The 27,901-nt window shown below is 35.5% G+C and overlaps 1 protein-coding gene across 8 annotated transcripts in view; it reads right to left on the bottom strand.

The window, feature by feature from the left end:
* The window catches only part of LOC150082375 (myosin heavy chain, muscle-like), a 121,155-nt gene extending 95,137 nt beyond the window's left edge, over positions 1–26,018 (bottom strand). For 3 of the 8 annotated variants that reach the window (XM_090379247.1, XM_090379249.1, XM_090379250.1), the window contains exons 1-5: positions 25,926–26,017; positions 24,871–25,157; positions 18,436–18,576; positions 14,551–14,707; positions 1,802–1,829 (exon numbers count right to left, since the gene is read on the bottom strand). In XM_090379247.1, the coding sequence (XP_090235373.1) occupies positions 1,802–1,829; positions 14,551–14,707; positions 18,436–18,576; positions 24,871–25,062 (518 nt within the window). In that variant the 5' untranslated portion in view covers positions 25,063–25,157; positions 25,926–26,017. Of the gene's footprint in view, positions 1–1,801; positions 1,830–14,550; positions 14,708–18,435; positions 18,577–24,870; positions 25,158–25,925 lie in introns of all 8 variants that reach the window. The other 5 variants (XM_090379251.1, XM_090379253.1, XM_090379246.1 and 2 more) reach the window with 3 other exon arrangements.
* Positions 26,019–27,901: the final 1,883 nt, after the last annotated feature.

The raw sequence follows: 27,901 nt of genomic DNA, 5'->3' as shown, positions 1-27,901 counted from the left end.
TAACTGAAACAACGAATTCAGGATGCCTTTGCAACGATGACACACAACGTTGCGTCGATTTTGACATCGTACGCAGAGAAGAATTATTTTGTGCCATGACCCGCTCTTTTGCAACGTCCTGAGACTTATAGAACACCCAGTGGAGTACTAGTAGACTATGCCGTATCTAACTGATGTTAAGTCAATATATTTTGCGAGGCAATTATTATGGCAACTAATTAAGTAGACTATATTGTTTAAGTCATTAATTTCATAGCTAACATTATTACGATTTTAAAAAAAACTGTTTTTAGAATAAGATGGAAAACCAATTTTATATCTAAATTACGGAAAAACGTTTCAAATTTTATTAGTTGTGGACCTATGGATTAGTTCCATAGTAAATGAATAAAACAAATAAATAAACCTGGACACTAGAACTGAATTTTTTGGTGGAGAGGATGGGAATGGGATCTCATGCTGTTAAAAATAAAGTTATAAATACCACCAAAATTCTAGTTCTAATTTCCGACAAATAAAAACCGTTACCGAATTACAGAAAAAAAAAGCCTGCCTTACCATAGCAAATAAAATTAGAAATATTTTTCGAAATACAGACATCAAATTGGTTTTTCCCATCTTTTTCTAAAATCAGTTTTATTAATTCTAAGAATTATGTTAACTATGAAATTAATGATTTACAGCTCTTGCAATTATAAAATTTAAATTATGGGATGAACACACATTATATACCAGAACGCCTCCGGAATTTTCGAATCAACAGAATCGTTATTTATATGTTACAGAGTAGTCATTCCAACACGTGGCTGCTAAATAACATACAAATCACCATTCTGTTATATCGCATAACAGAAAATGAAAATGAGCAAAGTAATAAAAGTAGTTTTCTTATTGCTACAAGATTTAATGATTTTCATCGAAGTTAACTTCTTCGAGTATATTTAAGTTTATTATGTTCAACTTAAAAAATATATAGTTTTTTAATTAAAAAAAATAGAGACGCTAGAACTGGAATGAAACTGAATGCATTTCAGAATGATTAAGGTCGGTTTTAAAAGAAACCTAACACCTCAAGAGTTTTTAAATTCTTTCACCTCTATTTTATTATGATAATTTTTAACCAAACAGATAGTGAACAAGTCACTTAATAAGAAGCTCTCACTATTAGTAACCGCTTAGAATTAAAAGTGTAATTAAGAAAACGTCACAGTTAACTCTTGATTATCAATGGTGGAGATGGACGGGTGGGGGGGTGGAGGTGTACGAGTGGAGAGTGGTCGGATGGAGGTAGATGAGTGGAGGTGGAAGAATAATACAAAACCGCGATCAAGTACTGAAAATAAAAAATAAAATAAGAAAAGGAAATAACATAATGGAAAAAATGGTGACAAAATGAAGAGGATAATGAACGAATAATTCACACACTTACAATCAAGAGTCAACTGTGATATAGCTATTGGATATAATCGCATATTTTTACAATGCTACAAAGAAGATTTTATAACGAATATTTGATTCACAGAAGAGAAAGATATATGCATGTCCAATTGCAAGGCCTACTTTTGTTTATTTGTGAAGGCCACGAAATATCTGCAACTTGGAACTACATAGTTAAAAATCAAATTTTAATGATTCTTGTCTTGTTTGCGCTCAATTCACGATGTATTAAGGGGGTACGATATCCACATACACTTAATAACGATGTGAAAGAGACGTTTGGAGAAATCCATTAATTTGGGCTATACGAAATGTCTAGTACAAAAATGATCCATGGAAAAAATAGAGGAGAATTAATACTCACGTGATCAACATAGATTGGTTCTCACGGTCTGAAAAGAGAAAAAGAACAAATTCGGTTTATATACAATTCATTTACATTGTTTATGTATCAATTAATTAATATTTTTATTTAAAAATTCATTAATTATCAGAAACCAATTATTTTTGAAATGCTCATTTTCAGTTAAAATGTGCAAATAAATTTTTCAGTCATAAATATTAGTGATGGGTAGTGAATAAGTAACCCGATTCATCAAGCTGAATGGCTGAGTGGAGCGGTTAATTATCGATTGAACAGAACCATTTGTCTTTCCACCGATACTCCAAGTACAGCAACAGAATGACGAAATCCAACAACATTACTTCAAAGAAGCTTCAAAATGTACGAGCAAACAAACAAATCTAACTCGATTTGACAGTAATTTTAAAGTAACTTTAAAGGCGGATCTTACCTTTAAAAAATTGCATGTTTTTTAAAGGATAGATTTCCTTTGTAAACCAAATAATCCGAACAGGAACTTTGAATTTGAAAAGTATGCATAAAGCATAAATTAAGGCCCTTAAGTAATCTTAAAAGCAGCCCAATTTTATGATAGGACAATTTTTTGACTCAAAATTGCGATTATTAGAAAAGTCGATTTTGGGATTTATGATACAGCAGGACATAGTAGCTGCTGCTTTACTACGTTTACTGTGTAGTCAGCCGGGCATAGCTGTTGTACCATAAGAAGCTACCCCTAAGTTTGTTTCTAATCTAATAAATGTACAGAACATTTCGTAACGCAGAGGCTGCTATTATATATGGCATTAATACATACTGGCAGATTTTACTGCATGGTAGTTTATTTATTTTTTTTTAAATATTTTTCTTTTGTATTTTTAAAATTTTCCATTTGTTTATAATTTTAAATTTTCCTTTTATTTTCTATAACATAATTTTTTGCCCAAGTATATAAGTATATTTTAGTTTAAAAATGGAAGAATTACCTCTATGGTGTCTTGCAGAACACTTCAGTGCTGATACTCTCCGTAGTTGGATAACTATACAAATCGATTAATTGTATCCTACTCTCTCGTGGACAAGATCAGTGATCCAATGCACCACGGAATCGGGAACCCATGGATCCCAAGTCCGACTCCAAAATGCATCGAACCACCACCCCAATCTTGAGCGAGAGAATACAAAACGTCCGTTTATTTAAAACAATTTAACTGCTATGGAACCAAATAGATACCTAGTGAATGTATACTTTTAATACTTTAAAACTAATATTATTAAGACATAAAAACATTAAGAATCCTCTGAAATATTAAGAGCCAGAGGAATTTTGCTACTTCCCTTAGCCTCTTAATATTTAAGAGGATTCTTGATATTTTTATGACTTAATAATATTAGTTTTAAAGTATTAAAAGTATACATTCACTATGTATTTATTTGGTCCCATAGCAGTTAAATTGTTTTAAAAATTCGGACGTTTTGTATTCTCTCGCTCAAGATTGGGGTGGTGGTTCGATGCATTTTGGAGTCGGGCTTGGGGTCCATGGGTTCCCGATTCCGTGGTGCATTGGAAAACTGATCTTGTCTACCAGAGAGTGTAATACAATTAATCGATTTGTATAGTTATCCAACTACGGAGAGTATCAGCACCGAAGTGTTCTGCAAGACGCCATAGAGGTAATTGTTCCATTTTTAAACTAATTTACTTATAACGTAGAACTTAACGAGCCATTGCTGCTCTGTTATCCATTAATTAAATAAGTATATTTTAATATAGGTAAATATTGAGGGCCAGGATTGCTGACCCCGCCCCCATTTAAATATGTTCTGCTGATCCATAAAACCCTTCTGTAATTACACTTTTTGATATTGTTAAATGGCAATATAAAATTAATTTTGCACAACTAAATTCTTTAAAGCCATCTTCTGATGTACATTCCTTTTAAGGATTTTCTTTGTTTTGTTTAAATACACTTTTATATTGTTCGCAACCCTGGTATTTTGCCAGAGTGGTATTTTAAAATACCATTTTAAAGATGTCAAAGCCTAAATGTTACTTAAAGCTTTAGCATCTTCCCTTGACTCTTGCTGGCAATTAAAAATTCGGGGATTGCAGGGTTGTCATTTCTGTATTATCAAAATTACCTTGAAGGTTTTTCAACATACTGCAAATATGCAATAAAATGAATAAATTTTGTAGAAATTTAATGGTTAAAAGAAAAAATACTTGATGAGAATCAACCGAAAGAGAAACAGCAAGCTAGCTTTAGGACAGGATTCACAACTATGGATCACCTTCACATAATATCACAGCTAATGGAGAAAGCAAATGAATATAAAACACCATTATGCCTGGAATTTGTGGATTATGAAAGATTATGTGGATTATTTGACTCCATACAACATATGGTAATATTTCGGGCACTGAAAAGACAAGGTATAGATACCCCATATAGTAAGATTTTGTTAAAATATATGAGAACGTTACCTCCTTTATGATAGACAAAATAATAGCAAATTTACAATTGAGAAAGGAGTTTGACAAGTATCTCCGAAGTTGTTTACTGCTGCTCTTGAGAAAGCTTTCAGAAGATTATACTGGTCGCAGAAAGGAGTTAATGTGAATGGAGAGTGTCTAAACCATTTACGATTTGCAGATGACATTGTGGTCATAAGCCACGATCCCAAAGAATTAGAGGAAAATCTTAATCAGTTATGCACAGTTAGTAAGGATTTTGGACTAAAGATGAATATGGCTAAAACAAAAGTAATGATGAACAAGTATGCCACAGAAAGGGATATAATCATTAAAGGAGCAGTAATTGAAAAGGTGGATTCATATACTTATCTGGAACAAGTCATTAGCTGTAATAATGATAAATGGCTGGAAGTGAAGAGAAGAATAAATTTTGGATGGACAGCATTCAGAAAATATAGTCACATACTGAGGAGCAATATCCCAATTTGTCTAAAACGTAAAATAATGAAGCAATGTGTACTCCCCACCATGACTTATGGAAGTGAATCTTGGGCACTCACAAGAATGAAAGAGAAGCTGAGACCAACAAAGCGAAGAATGGAACGAATTATATTTATATTAGGAATCAGAGTGTTGGATAAGAAGAGAAACACATGGATTAGGCAGAAAATACAAATAAAGGACATTCTTATCAAAATTAAAGAACTGAAATGGACGTGGCCAGGACACATAGCTCGAAGACATGATGACAGATGGACTAAGAAAATAACAGAATGGTACTGAAGAGGAGCTAAAAGAAAGCCTAGAAGACAACAACGGAGATGGATAGATGAAATTCGCGAGTTCATGGGTGGTAAATCGATGGCCATTGCACAAAACAGAAGGAACTGGAAAGTTGCTGGAGAAGCCTTCATCCTGCAGTGGATTGAAAATGGCTGATGATAATGAATGGTTAAAAGATATTAATTTCGGTATTTATGCTTGGTCTCCTTACTGTTTTGCCGTGATTAGAAATTTTTCAGTTTCTCTTCCTTGACAGCGTGAAGTTAGTTCTTAGCAGCAGCGGATATTATACTCGATGAAGAAATGGATCCAGAAAAAACAGCTGATAACAATTAATGGCTGGCAATTATTGCATTAGGACAAGTAAAGGTGAGTTAAGTTTGCATATGGCATGTAATGTCCTCTGCTCAATATGTCAGTCATAGGATAATCTTGTTAAGGAGCTATTTCTGTCTCTCACAAAAAAATGCTATATTATCGGAAAATGAAGAAGTATGACCTCTTAAATCAGAAGGCTGTTTATGAAGGAGAAATAAAAAATACTTGAACTTTGGGTTAATGGGCCAGGCTATGAAATGTCTTACTGACAGAAGTTCCAAAATACTAGGAGGTCTCATTCAGTCTAATTAGATGCTTCTCTTGAACCCTAGCTACAAATTACAAAGAAATGAATAATCCTAATTATAGCCCCTGGAGACTAGGATCTATGAAGACTTCTGAGTGAGATGCTTACAGCTTTGAATGGACTGAGTAATCTCAATTCTGATTGCATCCATCAGCTCAGACTATACACACACGTGAGGGGACATATTCAAGTTGAGGAAGGATGCTTGCAGGATGTCAAGAAATTTTCCTTCAGCCAGCGGGTGATTGATTGTTGAAACAAGCGTTGTAGATAAATTATTAGAGGTGGGGTAGCCCGGTGATATGTAAAGTTCTGCTGATGTTTTTTTTTTTTTTTTTTTTTTTTCCAGCTGCTTCTGTATAAGCTTGCTTCCTTGCATCACTTGCCTCTATTAATAGTAATACTAACAGCCGAGGTAGAAGAAATATAGAATTCTGATGATTTATTATGCAAAACATATTCCCTGTAGGGGACTCAAAAATAGCTAGTCACTATTATGGAAATCTACCAAATGAATCTAAATAGCATTAAGAAAAAGTACATTACGAAATTCTCTCTGCGTCACTGTGTTACTGAAAATAGTGTCATCCTATCACTATCGCATTATCACATTAAAAGCGTTGTATTTAGATATCCATGACACCATTTTTAATGACTCGCTAGCTTTTTCTCTGCCCTTGATACAGTCTCCCTCTCCTTATATGAACATTATCATTTAACAGGCCATTACTTTAAGCATTCCTGTGTTATTAGTATCAGTAGCGAAAGTGTACTAAGCATTCAAGGCTGTTTAAAAAGGAAAGTACATTACTTCCTGTTGGTTATCTGTTCCTTTGAAAAGAACAAAACAAACTGAAGATACGGGAGGTTTCTTTAGCAGAGGCATCTTTAGAAGTTTCTTTAGCAGAGGCATTTTATGTGACCCCAGGTTAAAGGCCACAGTCACTGAGGGTTCAAATTTTTTGGTTGTAATTTGAAAATCCATTAAACAGAAAACATATCATCAGTGGTGAACCTAGACCCTCTCAAATAGGTTTTTCTTTCTTGCTTTAAGAGTAGAACTGATGCGAAAGTGCAAAAAAACATTTATTTGTGGCATGGTACAAGGAAAGTAGACCTCAAAGAAAGTTAAAGGTAAAAAAAATCATGGTGAAGTTAAAATTTTTAGTTTTCGAACACTTCTGAATGAGATTTTGGACGATTAAGTAGAACGTTATTTACTTTACCATGAACGATACGTTGTAAGCAGTTTGTCTTTTCTATTATCAAGTGCGGAAAATATTACTGTACGTAAGTGGACAAAAGCCCGAATTATGAGTAAAGCCAGTCTGTCAGAGAGTGCATTAATCACATATTGCGAAGTAATTCACCACAAGCCGAGTTTTCTCGATCTTGCACTTCAAATAAAAGGTACTGCTCATTGTTCTCCATAATACACAACACACTTCAACCCATTTAAAACAATGTTTTATAAAATGACTGACTAATTTATTATTAAATCCTAAGCAAAATGTGCGATCGTCCTGTTAAAAGCATACAAGATTGATATACAAAATACGACTATCAGTTCTAAACGTTACTGAACGTATTGATAATGGAAACCATTGACAATTGCAACATGGTAAAACCGTCAGGACTGACAGACTTCGAAAGGAGGGTCTCATTGTGGAAACCAGCTTGTACTAGCTCCAGTAAAGTTCATGGAAAATCAAAGATAACGGATTCCAGGTGCATTCAGCAATGCTGGGAACACAGAAAGCGCATGTGTTCCCAGGCGGATTTTTTCCATTAACCTGCCCTCGTGGGTAGCACAGTTGCTAGAGTCACCGTCCAACCCACGCCAGGTATGAAAAAACTGAGTTTGAGTCCCATCGATGATGTGAGGAATTTTTTGGATATTTTTCACAACATGGCTGAGTTAATCGGTCTCAGGCGAGGGGAACATGTTTTTTCTCCCGGAAACTCGAGTTTATCGTCCAGCAAACAGAAAAACGACCACAGAACACACGCAATTTACAGACAGTATATACGGAGCAATATGTTCTAGCTAATATAACAACAACAGACGTATGGGGTCACACAGCAGACGACCCACGAGACACCTTCTCCGCGCCACTGATTTTCATCGAAGCGGTGGTGTCAACAACACGCTGATTGGACAGTGAATGACTGGAAACAATTGGGCTGGACGGATGACTCCAAATGCCAGGTGCAACACGCCGACGGACCCCTTCGTGTATGGCGTAAGCAACACGAGCCATAACACGCATGGTGCTCACTATCAAGTAGGTGGCGGTGGTTGCCTAATATGGACATGTTTTGCTGACAAGAACTAGGAATCCTGGTGCATATAGACCAACATTTCAATGGTGTGGTCTACCGGCAGTTCTAAGAACACCACCCTGCCATGTTGAATTTTTTTCCTAGACAGAAACAAGATCTTCCAAGGCGATAATACGCCGTGTCGTCAGGCCCGCACTGTACACAAGTGGTTCGAGGAACACAGTGAAGTTATCACCCATTTTGTTTGGCCCTCCAAATTCGCCTGACCTCAATCCAATAGAACACCTGTTGGACGTTTTGGAATGGGAAGTGAGGTGTATGGACACATCACCTATTCCGACCCTGTGGTCATAATTCAGTGATTATTCCGGCCATAATTCAGTGATCACTGAGTATTTGGAGTCCTACATTACTTGTCGCAACACACTGAATATATCAAAATAAAATAGAAATCTGACAACGCGGGTTAGAGTTAGAATTAATAAAGGGTTTACGCTGTGGATAATAGAAGTGATAATTATAACACAAATTCCTTGAGTTTTACCTAGCTAACATAAAATATCATGCAGAATATAGAGTATCAAAAAATCTGTTAGTGCCTGTCTTAAATTTCAAGAAGGATGCTCTCCCTTATGTAGGGTAGGGAATCGCATAACCGATCATTCCTGAAAATTATGCAACTTTCAGATGTCTTGTGGCGGATTCATAGCATTCTGTATAAATCAATTCATGTTATGCAGTCAACCAAGTTAAACGCTTTACAAAACGGCATGTAAAGCAGTAGTGCAATCCATAAAGTTGTTTTTTTAAAGTTTTGTGGACGAGTTCGCTGAGACTGTATTTTGTTTAGAAGGTAGCTCATTCCATTTCCTATCATGGGAATGGTACTAAGAAGAGCCTGAATTTTAATATCATTCATAATAATACATAAATTCTTCCCATTGTACTTGCGACTTTGTCTCTGAATATGAAGCTCGCAGGTCAAAATATTTTCAAGGATAATAAGAACACATGCTGAAGATAATCGAGCTATTAAAGTAAGACTATAACTCATTAATAATTAAAATCATAAAAAATATGACTTTAATTATGAATGAGCAATTTAATTATTAATTATTATTACTTAAAGTCATCACAATCTCGTCAAAATGAAAGTCTCCAGATATTCGAATTAATTTTTTCTACTCAACAGCTTTTTTCTTCAATTTTGTTCATATAAAACACAGGCAAGCTACCACAAATATCCTCATATATTCGATTGCCACTTATTTTCGCTGCTACATATTATATCAATGATATGAATCATAATGTGGCTAGCTTTGCAATTAAAATTATATTTAATTTTTGGTTTCCTATAAATTTTTCTCCAGATATCGAGTACTTCACTCCAAATGCTTAAAATAATTTCTAAAATTCCATAATGCTCAGAAATGTTCAAAGACCTGCCAAAAACAAGATTTAACAGATTTTCCATGAAACTGTCAAATAGTACGACATGCTTTTTAATGCAAAGTTATAGCTAGTCTAATAACAGAAATTGAAAAATGCTGGTCTCCTAAAAAAAATTGCTAAAAACTTCATCCAAAGTGCTAACATGTAGAAACTTGTAAATTCTGATGTATGCATTTTCGCTATAATGATGGCTTAAAATTGCCAATGCGGGCAGTTTTACTTTTGAAATGCTACAAAATAACGAGGTTGATCTTTGTTACAAAAGCTTCATTTTAATGGCTATTAAGCTATCAACAGTTGAAGTACGCATGGGTAGACTAAGACAAAGTAGCCGTACTTGTTGGCTTCTATTCTCAAGCTAAAAATAAAAGATGAAAGATTAGCCGAGCAGTGGCTGGCATAGTTGAATTCTTTTAGCTGCCAAATAAGGCGTTGTGATGATGAGAAAGAGGAGACGTATGTCCCCATTCCTCTAAGATCTAGCAGTTGTGAGCAAAGCTACTGCTTTAGTAGACTAGACAATGAGGTTAGGAACTATTTTTAGCTTTGTTAATGAATATATTCCTTTTGTGTTTCGCTTTCTCTTGATGGAATCTTCCGCAGTTTAAGTTCACATTTCTTTTTGTTGCCCACCTTTTAAAATCAAATAAGGCGGTTATTATGACCAAAGTAAGTTAGGTACAGTTTCACTTTGGAACGGTCTTCAACGGTACCCTTTTATAATATTAACCAATAATATCATAGTAAGAGAACGCAAATCATTCAGTGAAGCTTGACCCTCGATATCAAGCTATTTATTATTAATTGCAGTATCTTGTGTCCTAAAGCTATTGTTACACAGATGACACATTTCTAGGATACACGGATTTTGATTTATTTCCAATGAAATTTTTACAATCGTTTTGATGACTAAGCTGTGTAACTAAACACCAATCTCTCATCAGAACCGAAAGTTGATCATCTATAAATTATTTTATTTAGTCCTGAAATTAAAATTACTTAAATGCTGTTCTTTTTGAAGCGATGCATATAAAATGAAATAAGTATACGTCATACCCGTTCGCAGTTCCATATAGGATGCAAATCGCAACCTTTGGAAGCAGGTAGTGTTTATAACTAACACTACTACAGAATTAGTAGGTCTCGACTGAGAATTGCATGTTTTTGTTCCACAGACTCCGTTTTTTCATCTCACTAAACAGTAAAATCGATCATACAATAAAGAATTCAGAAATACGATTTTGACAAGTCATGATCACAACTGCTTGGCAATGCGACATTCTAAATAGCCCACCCCAGCTAAGTGCGAGCTTCCCTTCGAGTTAAATGAATATACATGAGAAAGAAAATAGATATTTATGAAAATAATTATATTCAAAAAATCAAAAAACCCACACTGGAGAGAGTTCCTTGTTTTTCTATCTCTTTCCCCCTTGAGAAATATTGATATTCTCAACGCCTGAGAAGGCAGAAGTCATTTCCTCTGTTGCCATGCATGAAGGTAAGTTGGTGGTAGATGCAGCGATTACAGTTTCGAACACCTTAATGCTGGCCATAAAAATAGAATTGGAATGTATCCAAGTGCTTACTTCTAACAAAAAAGTGCTTTGTAGAATCTTATTTTACATATACGAAAGATGGTACTATAACTTCGGAATTGTTGTCCTTTCATTGAAGGGGCAACTTTTTCAAACACGGCGAAACTGCGATAGCCACGTTTCTACAACAGAATGTTATTGTTAATTTATATATTTATTATATATATATATATATATATATTATATTTTATTTATTTCAGCCTTCATTATAACCGTCAAGTTCCTGAGGAAAATTCCTCATTTTCAGACAAATTGCTGTGCTACCTCCACTATAGGATTTTTTTTTTTTTTTCATTGTCACAGAATTAAAAATTCCAGCACTAAGGGGCTATGTTTTTCCAACACTTTTTGAAAGCACAGGACGAACATTTAATAATCCACGGAAACAAGCTGACGTACATGGAAAGATTCTTTGTTACCGGAAGAAAATCGTTCCAGTCTTCGTCAATATAGAACAGCAGATAATGACGTCCACGAATGAGAGCTACATGTCAGAAACCACAACTCTATTGGAGGTGTTCGTATACCACTGTGTCTCATGTGTATCGACATTGTTTCAGTAATCAAAAAATATTCAGCCAACGGCAATTCTGTGATCGGAAAGAGTTCTTTGATGCAATAAGCGAACGGAGGCTGACAAGACTTGTGCAGGGTAAGAGAAAGCTACTGTCAGTCAAATAACAATCCAATACAACAGTTGTACCCAAAGAGGCATTTCAGAAAGCATAACTCATACTTTGTCACGAACGTGGTATCGCAACTAATTGAACCGAGTTCCATTCCTGTCAACAAAGAAAACATCATAATGGATAATGAAGGATTGCAAGCAAGGTGCCTCATGACAAACGCTGCTCAATCAACAGGAATCGTTTCCTTGGTAGCTACTCTTTCAGAAGAGTAGCTACCACGGTGCAAAAATTAGTGCAGGATATGGTCCTATGAAGACGGAGGCCTCACTGGTCTGTTCGACAAAACTTTTGTATAAATATTATAGAAAGAGAACTATATCGGATAATAATAATAGTGAGCCACCATTTCTTAAGTTTCCAGCAAGGATGACTAGTGCTGAAAAGGCATTAGCAAATTAAAAATAATACTGCAAAAGAAATTCTATAGGGGAATACCACGTAAAATGGTTTCGCTATATTAGCTATTGAACACCTGCTAAAATGGGCCAAAACGAAATAATTAGTGATTTTTCAAGCATAAAAGGAAAGGTAGTTGAATTTCTAAATAAGAAACAAATTGCAATTTAATCACACACAGAGGAAATTTTGAATGGGGAAGGACCCTTCAACGGCCTGCATAGGGACTCAAAAATTCAAGGATAATGCTCAATGTAACAAGGCCACATTTGTATAGAACTATTCAAGGAACATGATAGTGAATATTGTGGTGGCCTTTCCAGTATCAAGGTCTGGGGAAGCCAGTTGAGCACCTATAAGATGAGGTGGAATGATCTCTTCGGAGTAGAGATCCCCAACCATGGAAAGCATTGAGTGAACATAGACCAGCATCCCTGTGGCACGCTTTCGACAATTGGTTGAATATATTCCACCACGAATCCATGCTGCTCTGAGGGCTACGTATTTGTCATTAGGCTGGGTACCCAATAAAGTAGCCATTCAGTGTAAATCAGAAAAACGTTAGTTATAAAGTTGGAAAAGTTAAGATGATGTAGCAATATTCACAATTCTTAATGAAGTTTTGCATTTTTTAACTTTATGGAATGTTAGTAGTAAATGCGCAATTTATTATCCAATATTCTTGAAAATTTTATTTGCACATTTCCTTACAGATTGTCTTTAGCAGAAAAAAAAGCAATAAAATGGAAGAAAGCTGTTCTTCTCAGCGTTAGAAGGCCGGCAAATTAGTGACAGTTTAAAAAAAAAAAAACTTCTGTAACATACATTACCCTCAAATATGATTAGGACATTAATAGAAAAACTGATTAAAAGTGAATTTTTTAAAGGGAGTATGACTCCGACGGGCTCTAATATAATGTCAATAATACTTTTGGAGTTCTTTATCGCATACAACTTTTTACAACTTTATACAAATTTTTAGCATGCGGGGACTGGAATTTAATTTTGATTCACGCTTCCCGTAGGGCAAAGACTAGCCTCTTTCATTGAAGTATGAATTTTTCTGGCACTGGTTTTCTCCCAAAATATCAAAAGGTGTTCACGTGAATTCACATCACGGCGTGCAATGTTAGCTCCGTCACTTTATTCTCCTCAACTTTTCAAATTGCCACAAGAAACAACTGCATTAACCGATAAAAGCAACCCAGTAGACTAAGTTACAACCATTAATGATGCAATATGAATTGGATGAAACCGTTCTTTGGGCATATTATTCTATACCCAAATGTCCACATAATACCTGGACTGTGAAGTAATGTTTCCAGCAGTTCATTTTGGATGTCCAACTCTTTCTGCTCTTTGGGAAATGACCATGTCCGCTAATTCGTAATTTTGAGGATACTTGAACAACCAGTCATAGATTGTGCACGCCTTTTATATCCTACTTTTAACTGGTACTGCCGTCGATCATAGGACTTCTGGAATTCTGAACTTTTAGTACGGTGTCTTAGGATTTTAAATAACCAACTGAATTTTCTTTTGAAAGGAGAGTATTAATAACTGTTTATCACCCTTTTTAGTCAGTCAGGAACATGTAGATCTTCAGATCTCTTACTCTACGTCTGACTTGTGCAAACTAATTCAACACGATTCTTTATCGTGAAATTAGAATTCAGTTGTTGAAAAATGATTAAAACCGAAGTGCACAGTCTGTTATTATTTATTATATTATTCTATTTATAGATCCCTTGAATTTATATTTAAGTGGACCACTTATTTCCAATACTTGTTTCAGAATTGTGTTAAAATTCCGAATGGCAATAATAAAACATAGTGGTGTATCATATCACTTTGTCTGAGCCAACGCTTAGCTATTTATGCCAAAGAAATGTCATCCAGAGTGGAAAGAGCCTTCAACGTGTTTCACCTGTCACTTATCTGATCTTCACATAGTTCTCTCAGACAATGTAGATCGTTTCAAGCATAGTCATTTCCAGCTACTTCACTTTTTGTTGGCCCAGTGACCGAAATTATACCTTTGGCACTGTGCCGTTGAATACTAGCCATTCACAAGCATGATCAACTCCAGCTTCCTTCTTCAGTTTATTGCATCTGACTCATGGTGTTGCAACACTAAAATTTCTTATCGTTGGCAATTTCCAGGCAACGCTTATTCCATTCAGGCAATCTATATCGTGGCCAATGGTGTTCTGAATTACTATGACGATATATCGCAAATAATAATGGCCCATACTCGGTACATACCACGTACGATTAGAACCAGACAACTTCAGCATAGCAGTTCGATTACAACAGAAGTTGTATTCCCAATTAGCAATGGGCTGTGCATTTTGGGGCATACGGGCTCAAATTTACAATATACACAATTCAAAACAAAAAAGAATACTTTGACATGACAGTGATATGATATGAATATGCATATTTTTGATACGAAGATGCGTACTTACTTGCCAACATGTCCATGTAGGCACCGTCAGAAATGGCGAAAATGTGAGGGGGCACTTCAGTTCTCCTCTTGCCCTTGTAAATCTGTACTGTACGGTTGGTATAGATGGGGAAACGCTTGTAGGGGTTGATGGCAACACAGAAAAGCCCGGAATAAGTCTGCAGAAATAAAAAAAAAACATAAATAATTATGATAAAATATTGGTGTAGGGTAAAATAATTACTCTTATATCATAAAAAGAATCTTTAAATGCAGTAAAAGCGTTTCTAAATAGAATAATTTAAACATAAATCGTTCTATCGAGTAATCAAAGAGACTGTGTAATATGCAATCTATATCTCGATCAGTATATGTTGATAGACCTTTTTAAACATTTGAAAGATTTAAGTCCTGGTTCCTTCATTGATTAGTGGAAGTTTAATGGATCGGATTTTTTTAGTTTTCCTCAGTTCGGCTCGGTTAACCAGCTTGCAGATCCACATGGTTTTCTTAATGAATTTACAGACAATTAATATACAGTTGTAGAAAGAAACAAGAAACGACAACAAAAAGGTTGTATAAAGTATGCAATAAGAATGGTAAGGCCATTTGTGGTTACTTAAATAAGTTGGTTGGACTGAATTAACTGAACTGTAGTTGGTGGTTTCGTACAGCAATGATAATAAAAAATATGAAATGATGTTTTTAAGGCGATAATTTTTCCTCTCTTAAATTACTCTTGTTCGCATATGTACGCTGACTGGTGAAATGGAACACTCCTTCAGCATATGAATCATAAACATAATCAAAATCATCCAAAATACATGAACTTGAGCCATGATTCGCTGGAGGGAGCGGGATTCTTTAACATGTAGGTTTATGTTGTAAAAAGTATTTAACTGATTTCATTAAATAGGATGATAATGTGAAAGAATTCTTTTTAATAGATTAATCCGCGGTTATTTAAAAATTCAGACTCCATGTAGTTAAAATTTCTCCATTGGCATCCTCCGAGATAGTATGCAATACTGAGTTCACCACTTGTCATTCGTTTTTAAGAGCTTTGTCTTCTATACTAGAAGGATTTTTAAAAGCATTTTCTATCGAGACTGTAATCAGCCGATCTTAGGAGGTAATAGGATTCTGCAGAGTTATTACAGTTTTTTCATCCAGCACAGCATGAAAATCGGCCCCTGAGAACATGCATAATATAGGATAGAACTATATGAAAGGCACACTATAATCAAAGCAATCGGTGTGCCGGGAAATTCTCCAAAGCGACCTCCATTAGGAAACGAAAAAAATCGTTAATAAAAGTCATGTTGTGGAAATTCCTAGGAAGAAAGAACTATTTGTAGTGTGTGGATTTACAGACCAGCTTCTACCGAGATTTACTTTACAAAGTCTAAATTCTACCCGATTTCAGAGGCCAGCTTGCATTTATAATCCCAACATAAAAAATTGATCCTCCTAAAAGAAATTTTTTACTTCATTCAAAGAGAGAGAGCTCATGTTTTGCCACCATAAATTCTACCACTATTTCAATGCTGCAACCTTTGTAATTCAAAAGAGCAGTACCCGATTTTAGGTGGTTTCGTAAAATCTCTACTCGACGCATCATTAGTCCATCAACTAATCGAACTTACTTTCTATGCACCAGGAGCCAAGACAAATCTTGAAATATGAGGTGCATCTGCCAGCCATTCCTTCCAAGACAGTGGAAAACTTTCAGGATTACGCTGATTCCTAAAAAAGCTTGCAGAAATAACCATCCCGGCCATCGACCAATTGCTATTTCGTCAATAATCACTAAAATTATTGAAAAAATTATGCTCCCATATCTTCAACATGCAATCTTCGCCAAGGCACCTGTCAATATGCATTTTGGTCCCAGAGGGCGCTCCACAACAACAAGCTTAGCTGACACCATTGTACGCATCCAAACTGCATTTCAAGACAAGGCACAATGCGACGTATTTTATTTTGACATCAAAGGTGCTTTCGACAACATAGATCTCAAAAAAGCTTTTCAAATACTAAAAAATCACTTTCTCGTTGACACAATGATTATTTCCTATCTTCAATACAGCCTAAATCGCAGACTTCTCCTCTTCCCCACTAATACTGACGATATTCTCGTCACAAACCTCAACAGGCATTCCCCAAGGAGCCGTTCTCTCCAGTACGATATTTTCAGCATCTCTTCAACCACTTCTACAAGAAAATCCAAATCTACTGGCATATGCTGATGATTTAAAGTTATTTATAACCTCCAAAGCCAGTGATGATATTCGCAAAGTTATCAATGATGCGAACTCACAGATTTGTGAAATCATCAAGTACCTGAAAGATCTCAATCTGAATATAAATGCAAGCAAATCTGCTCAAATTACTTATTCCCTTCAGAAACAACCCAACCACATAGAAATCAAAATTGCAGATGTCCCAATCCCAAATGTTTACGCTCACAAAGACCTTGGAGTTGTTTTTGATAAAAATCTCTCCTTTAATGCCCACTATTTATATGTTGCTCAAAAAATTCAAAAAGCAAAATGGTTAATGAAACAAGAAACAGCAGCGATTCAAGACAGAAAAACAGTCATTAAGCATGTTCAAAGATGCATCTTTCCCATTCTGTCCTATGCTTCCGAAATCTGGTCTGGTGCTCCTCAAGTAACCGTCAAGAAATTCCTTGCCCTAGAATATTGGGTTCTTAGATGGCTCAATAGGAAGCTTCGCTTTCCACATACAATATCCAGGCAACAGCTTTATAAAAACCTAAAAACAAAGCCTCTGCAACAGATGATCAACGAGTCTGGAGTCATGCTTCTTGCAAAGATAATCACCTCTGCATGCGATTCACCAAATTTAGGCAATATAATAGCTGCCCCCAACAGGGAAAATACAAGAAACCAGCGATTCAAATCCAACCTCTCCAGGCTCAAACAAATGGACAGAATGTTCCCCAATGCATCTCTTCACTTCATAAATCATCACAACATTGATTGCAACAGGTTAATCAACTCTGAAGCCTACAGGAGTCAGATCTCCGATGAAATGAAGAAAAATAATCCAACCCAGTAATGGCAGCTGAAAACTAAATGCCCTGTTCTACAATTTTTTAAATTTCATAACTAAAATTCCTAGCCATTGTTAATATCTATATAAAATTTGCTATGTACATATACTTTATATCATTTCCTCTGTATTCTTATCTGCCCCTAGCCATGTGCTGTGATGGGCTTGCTGTATTTGCAATAAATGAATATTTATTTTATTTATTTATTTATGTATGCAATCTTCATTAATGGTGCACAATCACTTGTCGATAAACAAAATTTCATCTAGAAAAGGACCAAGAATTTACTCGGAAGAACCAAGATTTTAGTCGGAAGCAGATCCACAAACACGTAAATCCAAACCAAGCCATTATTTTCACCACTGCAAATTTCACCAAGACTTACTTTAAACTTTAGGCAAACTTCATCATCAGCACTTTGTGCCCAGACATGAAAAATTATCCCAACGTAAACTTATCTGATATTGTTATTATTGGATTAGTTATGATATCTGTTATTATTGCCTAATTAAGATATATACCTTAATTTTTAATGCCCGTTCTATGTAAATTAAGCAGAAAAAAATTTAAAAATTTAATCAAACCGTGTCTCCCTGGGCATTATGTCCCTATATATACTATGATCATAAAGTAGTACTAATACAGATATCTCTAAGACAAAGAGATAGTTGAAAGTCGCAATAATATTTGATTTTAAAGTGCTTCTTTATTTATTATTTCTAGAAAGGAATCATAATGGAAAGGATTCGATATCTAACTTTTAGAAAAACTCGAAATTAGCTTAATAAAAACACAATACACAAAACAAATCCTCAGAAGCAAACTTACGTAGATTAGCTGAGCAACATATCGTTCCCTCAAGTTGTGGAGTACACTAGCATCGTTCAGGTATGTCAAGTTAGACATATCCTCAGCCTTCTCGTACTTGGGAGGGTTAACTTGTTGCAGCTGGTCCTTTTTTACTTGACGCTAAATGAAGAAACAGTAAAAACGTGTAATTTTACATTTACATTTTTGTCATTGTACATTATAAATGTAATAAAAATGCAAAAATTGGTTCAAAATAATCTACTAATAGAACAAAAGTTCATTCACTATTAGCAACCTTTGTACAATTTGTAAATTTATTTATTAATAGTGCAAATGTTTATTCAAAAAGTATAATCTACAAATGCAAAAGTACATTTAATAGTTTTTGACTACAGGGAAAGTACAGGTTTACAAGACTGGAGAGTAAGAGCGAATTAGTTTTTCTTCCCTTTCTATTTTCTTATAATTGTGATAATGTGGAATAAACTGTGGGGATGCACGCAAAAAATACGCCGAACTTGTTAAAATCTGCAGAAGGCACCTTTTAAGATCAAGTTAATTGGGAAGAAAATGAAAGGAAAGACGTAGACACTTAAATATAAGTAGCATTTGTATGAAGATACGACATCGACTGATATTCAATTCATTATCCAATAATTGCAACAAAGATTATTATCAGATGATCTTCATCCACGATGGAAAGCAGAGGATCTCCATCATGGATGGAGCTCAGGAGAGAGTATATAACATTTTACACCTGTGCATTCATACATTCATTTTCGGATATTTTGAATTCTCAATGACGTGAGTAATTCTGAGCGATTCTCGATGACATGAGTAATGTTTATTTATGTTTTTTTTATTTATGTTATTGTTTGTTTGTTATTTGGTTTTTAGGAGCATTAGCAACTAAGACCATATTGCTCTGGGAATATGTGGTGGTCATTCCCTTGATCTTTCCGCATCCTCCGTATTTGGTGGTGACGGGCTCGAACTCTGGTCTAATCAAGAAGCGTGTGCTATGCACTGCTGCTTCTTCCCACCTGGCTACGGTTTTATTTATGAAAACCGCAAATGAAACGTGTTTGCCACCACTTTACTTAGAACAGCCCATTAATATAGACGAATTTCTGAAGATTGTAATTTTCATGAAATACAGTGAAGGAAGATTGATCCGTAGAACAGAAGTAAAGGGATAAATGAGGAAGACAAAAAAGTTAGTGCTGTGAGTTTGAAGTTAGCCTCATTGAGGCAAAGGAAGTGAACGATAGAATTACAGTTGTTGTTGTTGGGTTTTGGGCGCCAACTTAGGCCATATTGAGCAGCATATATATATGTCTGTAAATTCGTGCGTTCTCTGGTGATTTACTGTTTGCTGGATGAAAAAGTCGAATTTCAAGGAAGGAAAACCATGTTACCCTGAGACCGACTAATTCAGCCACTTTGTGAAAAAAGGCCCATAAAAATTCCTCGCGTCATTGACGGGATTCGAACTCAGGTCTTTTCCACCCCGTATGGGGAAAATGGTGATTATACCAAGTGCTACCCACGAGGGGCATGGAATTACAGATACCAATTCAGAGCACAGCCCATGGAAATGTCTATAGAAATGACATGCAGCAGAAAACGAACGTCTAAGAAAAATTGTTGAAGGGGGAGTCATTAGTTAACCTGAATGCTCTTTTGAATAGAGCCAGGAAGCTTGAGAAAGGATTTTGGGTGTGTGTGTGGGGGGGGGGAAGAATCACCCCAGATGTGTGAACAATATTCCATGATAGGCCAGATTTGGGATTTGAACAGAGTCATTAGCTCTTTACAAGGATTGGAGGCGGATATTGGAGAAGTTGAAGTTGTTTGTGCAGCTCAAGGTTTCTCAAACTGGAATGCAAAACTATACATAGGATTTCCTGTCAGTGGAAGAAAGTTGTTAATACACATTCAATATATTAACGACCTCTTCGACAAGAGGAAAAGGGTAGGAGAGAGAGCAGAACCTTGGCAGCCAACCAGCGTTAGTTGAGAAGTTACAAGACAGGGCGATCTACCATCAACCACAGTAAGTCAGAGACAAACTGTCTACCCAATTGCAAAAAAATACAAAAGGTCACAATTCATATGATAGGAGTTTGCTTAGGAGACCTTTATGCTATGCATATTATAGGAGTTTGTTTAGGAGACCTTATCTAAGCGCGTTCAAAATCCTTGGACAGTGGAATTTTCCATTAACTTTTATTTTATATCAATAACACAGAATTAAAGGGATATACGTCTCGAATAGAGTTACGTCGCCTATTCTTTCGCGTAATTATAAATTTTCCAATTTCGCAAACATGTGTTAGCAAATCAAAAATTTCTAATTTTCCGAACATAAACGTCAGTTAGATTTTTGTATTTATAATAAAGTAGTTATAAAACTTAGCTCGAGACGTACATATTAAATTTTGTTTCTTTGGCATGGAATAAATTAATTAATTATCCAACATTACGAAAATGTATTCGTACTTTATTATTTCCACAGTTATTTTCTTCTTTCCCCAAACAATCGAACTTCTGAACATACTTTTACAACCCCCCATAGTTTGAATAATTTTCGCTTTGCTTTTCCAGTCATAAAACACGTTTAAGGAAGTATGAGCCATTTAATATAAACAGATTGATGGAATTAAAATGCACTCGCATATATTGCATACTGTTGTCCTAAGCCCTGTCCTGTTGTCCTGATTACATTGGAGACAATGAATTTTGGGATGAAAACCAGAAACATTTAAAGGATTGTTGTAGTAAAGTTTCAGGCGCATAAGGGACTTTGATTATATTATTGTAAATTGCATTCTTTGGTTGATTTGCCTGTTTGCTGGACAAAAACCCGAGGTTGATCCGAGATAAGAAAAAAAAAAAAAAAACTACGCAATCCTCGTTAGAGACAGACTAAATCCTGACGGTGGAAAAAAAACCCACAAAATGTCCTGTCGAAAGACTATTATTATTATAAACCTTTTCTCCTTTACTGGATTTTTTTCGCCCCTTGACGGGTACTGGTACCAAGTACACCAGGTCGTTGGTTGTGCCCAGTTACTATTATTATTATTATTACTGTTGGTCGAGGAACTCTTACTGTCCTACAGGGGTTCAGGATTACAGCTTTCTGCAGTTCCATGTAAGTGTTCTCTGGGAGGCTATTGCTTCAAGGTTCTTAAGGAGACTCTTTGGCACCAAGCCGGACACGGTGATTGGGATGGTAATTACTTGTTCCATATGCCACATTTCTTTGACTTCCTGTCTTAGGTCTGTGTACTTCCTGATCTTTTCCTAGTAGGTTTTCTAGAGGTTTCTGGTGTCGGGCACCATTCTGTCGATCAGATGGGTAGCCATTTCCTTCTTGTCGATGAGCGTTATGACTAGGCTATTGTGCGAGGTCGTCTTTTGCGTTATTATGGCACGGTCCCAAAATAGTTTTATTATTATTATTTACAAAACCATTTCAGCCCTGAATAACTTTGGAAATAACTAAACATAACAAATCATAGATTAAATCTTATACATTCTTCATTCGAAGAAATATTCGTATTATGACAACTGGAAAATGGGTGCTATGGTAGCTGCTTCCCCACCTATACTGTTATTATTAGTCCTCGTGAGTAGTACAGTGGTTATAATCACCATCCTCCCCACACTAGGCGGAAAAGAACCCGGTTCGAATTTCGTCAATAATGCGAGGAATTGCTATCGGCTTTTTTCACTCCGTCGCTGAGTTAGTCTCAGGCGAAGATAGTATGGTTTTTCCCCAGGAAACTCGGGTTTTTCGTGAATGAGGTTATAATGATTGCATTGATATTGCCAAGCCCTCGTAGGTAGTACAGTTGGCAGGATGGCCGTCCTCCCCACACCGAGTGAAAAAATAGCCGAGTTCGAGACCCGTTGATGACGGGAAGAATTTTTATGGGCGTATTTCACAACGTGGCTGAGTTAGTTGGTCTCAGGCGAGGATAGCCTGGTTTTTTCTCCCGGAAACTCGGGTTTTTCGTCTAGCAAACAGAAAATCGATGCTCCTAAAACTAGTACAACAACAACATATCTCCAAACACAGCTTTTCAGATCCAGGCATTGTACGGAATAATACGCATACTTCTATTATAATTAATCCAAGTATGTTACACTCCACATAAGGGTGGAAATGTGGTTGTTTTAAATTTCATACCCAGACAAATTAAGCCAGGAGGTATGAAATGGCTCTGAACTTATTCTAAGATGCCAACCTGTCGGTGAATTAGGTTGGGCGCACTGAAAATTATGTGCAGCTTCAGTTTAGTTCGATTTGGTTTATGCCCCTGCACAGTGGATATAACCTCCGTCTTCCCACACCAGATGGAAAGGCCTCAGTTCGAATCCCGTCAATGATTCAAGGATTCTTTTTCTTGTTCTCAAAACATGGCTGAGATAAGCGTTTTCAGGCGAAGGATGTACGGTTTTTTCTCCTAGGAACTCGGATTTTTCGTCTAGCAAACAGAAAATCAACCGAAGTACATAAGCAGTTAACAGACATATTATGCTGACGCCTCACAGCACCATAGTTGCTCTAGCGCTTAACACACACACACACACCTAACAAGTTGTATCTGAGATTATAATCAAAGCAGAAACAGAAAAGGGACACAAAATGCGCTAGCCTTGTCTCCTTAAGTACAGTTTAATATTTTTCACACCGGATAAAGTTCCTTATCGATAATTCGGGATAATTTGTTTGTAAAATTTTGAACCAATCAGTCCCGATATCTAAATTAAATTATTGAGATTTCTGAATTTCTTATTGAGTTGTGGTCAGTTCAGGGACTGGGTTCTGAAAATTGGCTCGGATGCTGTTTGGAATACTGTCATATTAGAAAAATTAGATAGAATGAAACTAAAATCGAGCTTCATTGAACATAACTTGCATTATACTAATTATTAGCTACGTTCAATATGTTACATAAAATGAATATGATAATCACAAGTTCTATCCACAGCTCGACAGAAATTCCATTTCAGTTTAGTTGCTGAGACTGACTGGAACCAAAGGTTTTGCAAAAAAAAATTATTTGACTTACCAGTAATGAAATATTACATGGCGTGGAAGTTATGTATTTTATGCGCCAAAAAATTTAAGACTAGACGTCAGACATTGAGTGCATCTCATAGTCAAAATGCCTGTTTTGCTGGATGAAAAACATGAGTTTCCGGGAAACGGGAGAGGGAAACAGGTTCCTCGCCCATTATGGATTAACTTGTAAACAGCATTAAAAACATTCACGAGACTCTTTTTTCGTCTTACCGGGATTCAAATCCAAGCCATTTCCGCACGATATGGAAAGACAGCAATGCTTTCCTTCCATACCGTACCCAGTTTCAGAACTTGTTATACGTTGAACATCGTCTGAAAACCTGTTAATTACACTTAGAATTACAACATTGTGTTATAATTCTAATTATTTCATTTTAATTTCAAATTTTTCCATAATGTATAAAGCCACTTCTTATTTAGTATTTGGATTAGACTACAATTCCGCATTTTGAAAACTGTCAAATCTACATAAAGATAAGCCAAGACATTAAAAGTAACTGGTACACCTAAGGATTTTTTATTCCATAATCCAAATTAAGCACAAGTGTGAAATATTAGATCAACTCATAAACATAGAAATATTTTTCAGCGAATGCGCCCATTCACATTTTTTGTATATTTTGAGATCCTGTCATGCGATTGTCAAATTTCAGGAAAAAAGCAAAAACATTTCTTTTGGATAATTTCAGACACAAGGTGTCTTAAAGATATTATTCGAAGATATATAACATTTTAATAAATTACCAGATGCCTCTACTAAATTAGTTGATTATCAGGGAAGAGTTTTTTTAATGGACCCTATAACACCTCCCCTCATTTAAAACCAGCTGTTTAATCCAGGAAGGCAACAAGCCGCCTCGAGCTGTGTATCGTAAAGGTTAGTTTGTTTATTATTATTTTTTAATGTGAAGTCACTAGTATACATTTTAGTGTATTAGTGACTGCTATGCCCGTCCATCAGGTTGGCAACACGTATATAACAGAGAAATCCCCATTGGACTGATTTTGACACCAAGGCCGGTAATAAAATTTATCGACCGAAATTAAAAAAATAGTTTTTCAAAAGTTTTTTAAAGACAAGTCTTTAAAAAAACTTTTCGCTCAGAACCAAGGCCACCTTTCAATGAGTTGCCCTACCATTGTATCACTTAAAAAAAAAAAGAGAGAGAAATTCCTAGAAGTCTCCCACCCATGGCAGCTGTTTCGACGTTACTCTCATCTCATAATATGAACATTTTGCGCACAAGAGTGGTTAAAAAATTCTATGGTTCACCGACTGCCTTCCACCTGTCCGGACTATAGTACATCATTATCAACGAAATTTTAAAATTTAAATTTTAAATTTACTTGCTTACCTCGCCTCCTGGAACATCGACGGTAACCATATCTCCCTTGGTGCTGGAAATGTTTCCCAAAATGAAACCTTCCTTTTCATCGACAATCCATACCATCTTCTTGCCATCGTAAGGCTTGGTCTGATCTTTACGCTTCTGCTCAAGGGACACATACAAGTATGGGGTGGGATCGGGGTCTTCCTTTTCGCCCATTGTGCCTTTGTTTACCAGAAGTTTATCCTAGTACAGATGTTAATTTGCCGGTCTGTGACACACAAGGTCAAAGCAGAACAGCCCAAGAGCTTTTCCTGGATAAATAAAATAAACACTAAGTATTCCAATCTCAATTTCAGTTACACAAATAATTCCTTAAAATTATACTTTAGATTTAAATAAAATCATTTTAATTTTGTTTTATTCCATAAAAATTAATTTTTTTTATCCTAGTAGTAACAGTAAGCAATAGTGACCTTATATAACTTACTTCAATTTTCGCTTTCAGTTTATTATTCAAACTTTAAGAGTAAATTTTAGAACCAAAATACAGTTTTACATTTAGAAGTTAACTAAAATAAATCAACTCTTTTTGTTTTTGAGCTAATATTATTCTTACAAACAGTTAAACATAGATTAATTCCAGCTCCATGCAATTCAATAATTCTTTAATTATTTCACGCAGTATTAAAAGCTAATTCTTTCTTCACTTACGGTACAGCGATAGTCGGTTTTCGGCAAGGACAAACACACACAAAAAAAAAAGGAATTAGCAGAACAGGTGAGAGGGAGGATATATCCAGAGGTTTGCTTGGGCCAACCACAGTGAAGGTATTAAGAGGGTTGAGAAGGTGGTGGAATTGTGGGAGGATGTAAGTAAAAGCCAGTGGTGTCAGACGGAGGGATCACACAGGTATATATCCAACGGTCAGGGGAAATTCTTGAGCACTGCGGTAAATCACTTTTACAACTATCCACTATCCGCTGTAACAAAGGCTACCGTGTCAGTAGCTTGACAGGTCCGGTCTCAAACAATAGCAAACAGAAAACAACGGGCAGAGAGGAAAGAACTAAACACTTACGTTCGAGAGCTATTCTGTGCAATAGAAATGGCTGCCGAGCTTTTAAACCCCTGCAATCGGATATTGCTACCGGATGATTGTAGTGGAAAATGTAAGCAGCACTATGATTGGTTACTTTACATGGATGGGCTGACCTGAGTTATCATGCTGTTCAATCACGCCCTTAAAGACAGATTAAAAGAGTCAGACAGAGAAAGGAAAAACAGAATGACGTATCATCTTCGTACCATTTTTGGGTCAGAGGTACGACAGCCGCTTCTGGAATCCAAGCGTTCGCTCGCTCGCTCTTTTTCCGCACGTTTGTTCTCTATTTCCGTATGGACTGCTCCACAATATAGTGCCACTCACTGAGCCAGCCGCTTGGACTAAAAATACCTTTGCACGACTATTACATGCAGCAGTTAAGAAAGTCGTAATGGCACTGTTAATCTCATATTATAGGCTTGTGATTGGATTTCTGTTGCATAAACAAATTTCATTATCTGCAAATGAATATTTCGACATCTTAATAGCGCAGGTCCTCCTCCGCCCACCGAGATAATGAGTTTTCGCAGTATCACCAACAAAACAGCCATTCCACATTCTCTGTCTAAATTTAGACGAAAGCAAATCTACCCGTTATAGAAGAGTTAACGGAACACCACAAAAGGTTCATTTTGCCTTTTTCATTGTCTGAATATACCAAAGGAGGCTGAGTGTTACGGATCCTAAACCCAGTTATTTTGAACATTAGTTATGTTCTTAAAATAATATAAATGATTACGATGTATAATTATTATATCCTAAAAATTTCGATTCAAGAAACAAAAAATGTACATACAGTTCGCGTACTATTAAAGTGATATTATTTTCATTCTCAGTGTGGAGAGAACAAAAATTAGAAAATATACGAAAAAAAACAACATTCCTGTTCTTTAAATGCAGTATTAAAATATCGAAAGTTTAGTAATTTAAGGAAATATTCGTTTACAAGTTCACCATAAAATTACTTACGTAGAAGATATTTTTTTTTACTTCTTAATAAACTGCATTAAACAGAAATGCAGTAATCGTCTGACATGTTAAGTTTTAAATGACCGCTAGGTGATTTCTATAAATCAACGTTACATGAGATAAACATAATGAATACATGAAAAAAAATTGAAAATAAAAATTTCAAATAATATATAAATAAGAATCAAAGCTATAGTAAAGTTAAAATGTACTTGTTGTTGTAATGAAGTTAAAAATGTTCTTTTTATTATGACAAGTTAAAAACTCAATCTCCATTTAGTTATTTTGAATTAATTCTATAACATGAACTTTTAACTTAATTCCAGAAGAAATAAAAAAAATGGTCACGGGAATTAATATAATTTCATTTAATATATTCGATTTTACTACTTTTAATAACTCATACCTTAATAAATACAAAATATGAAAGAGTTAGTTAATTTTATAATTTATGACAACGTTCACTAAGTAAATGTATAGGAAACTAAATATTTATGCTCATAAATCGTAATTAAAAAGACTGTTTCACTCTCAAGTTTATTTTATTAAGGTAACATAAGTGGAAAGATTCTGCAAAGAGGGTCATACAACTAAATGGTTGGCTTAGTTCCTTGTTGCAAAAATGGCACTGTTCCAAGTCACCCAACCATCCGCCATGATTCTATTCGGTAACTTAACGACCCCTTTCTACTCCGCTTAATGGCGTATAGTGAACTATGCATCAGATAGTTCTATGTCACGTGAGCAACATTAGGAAGCCTTTGACCGTGCATGTACTACTGCCATGAAAGAGTGATGACAGTGACCTTGTGAATGTTTCAGCCATTTGTAATAAGGTAGGATTTATCATGCTCGGGCTTTAAAGAAGTAGTAATATATGTATTATTTAATAAATCGAAATACCTTTCAAGTTAAGCATGTAAAATGCATTATTTTTAAGTTTGACTTTATTGATTAAGAAATTTTATTATTAAACTTCATCG

Source organism: Mastigoproctus giganteus, chromosome 8, assembly GCF_048544385.1.
Source record: "Mastigoproctus giganteus isolate SK-2022 chromosome 8, ASM4854438v1, whole genome shotgun sequence".
NCBI lineage: Eukaryota > Metazoa > Arthropoda > Arachnida > Uropygi > Thelyphonidae > Mastigoproctus > Mastigoproctus giganteus.
This window is presented reverse-complemented; position numbering and strand designations above follow the sequence as displayed.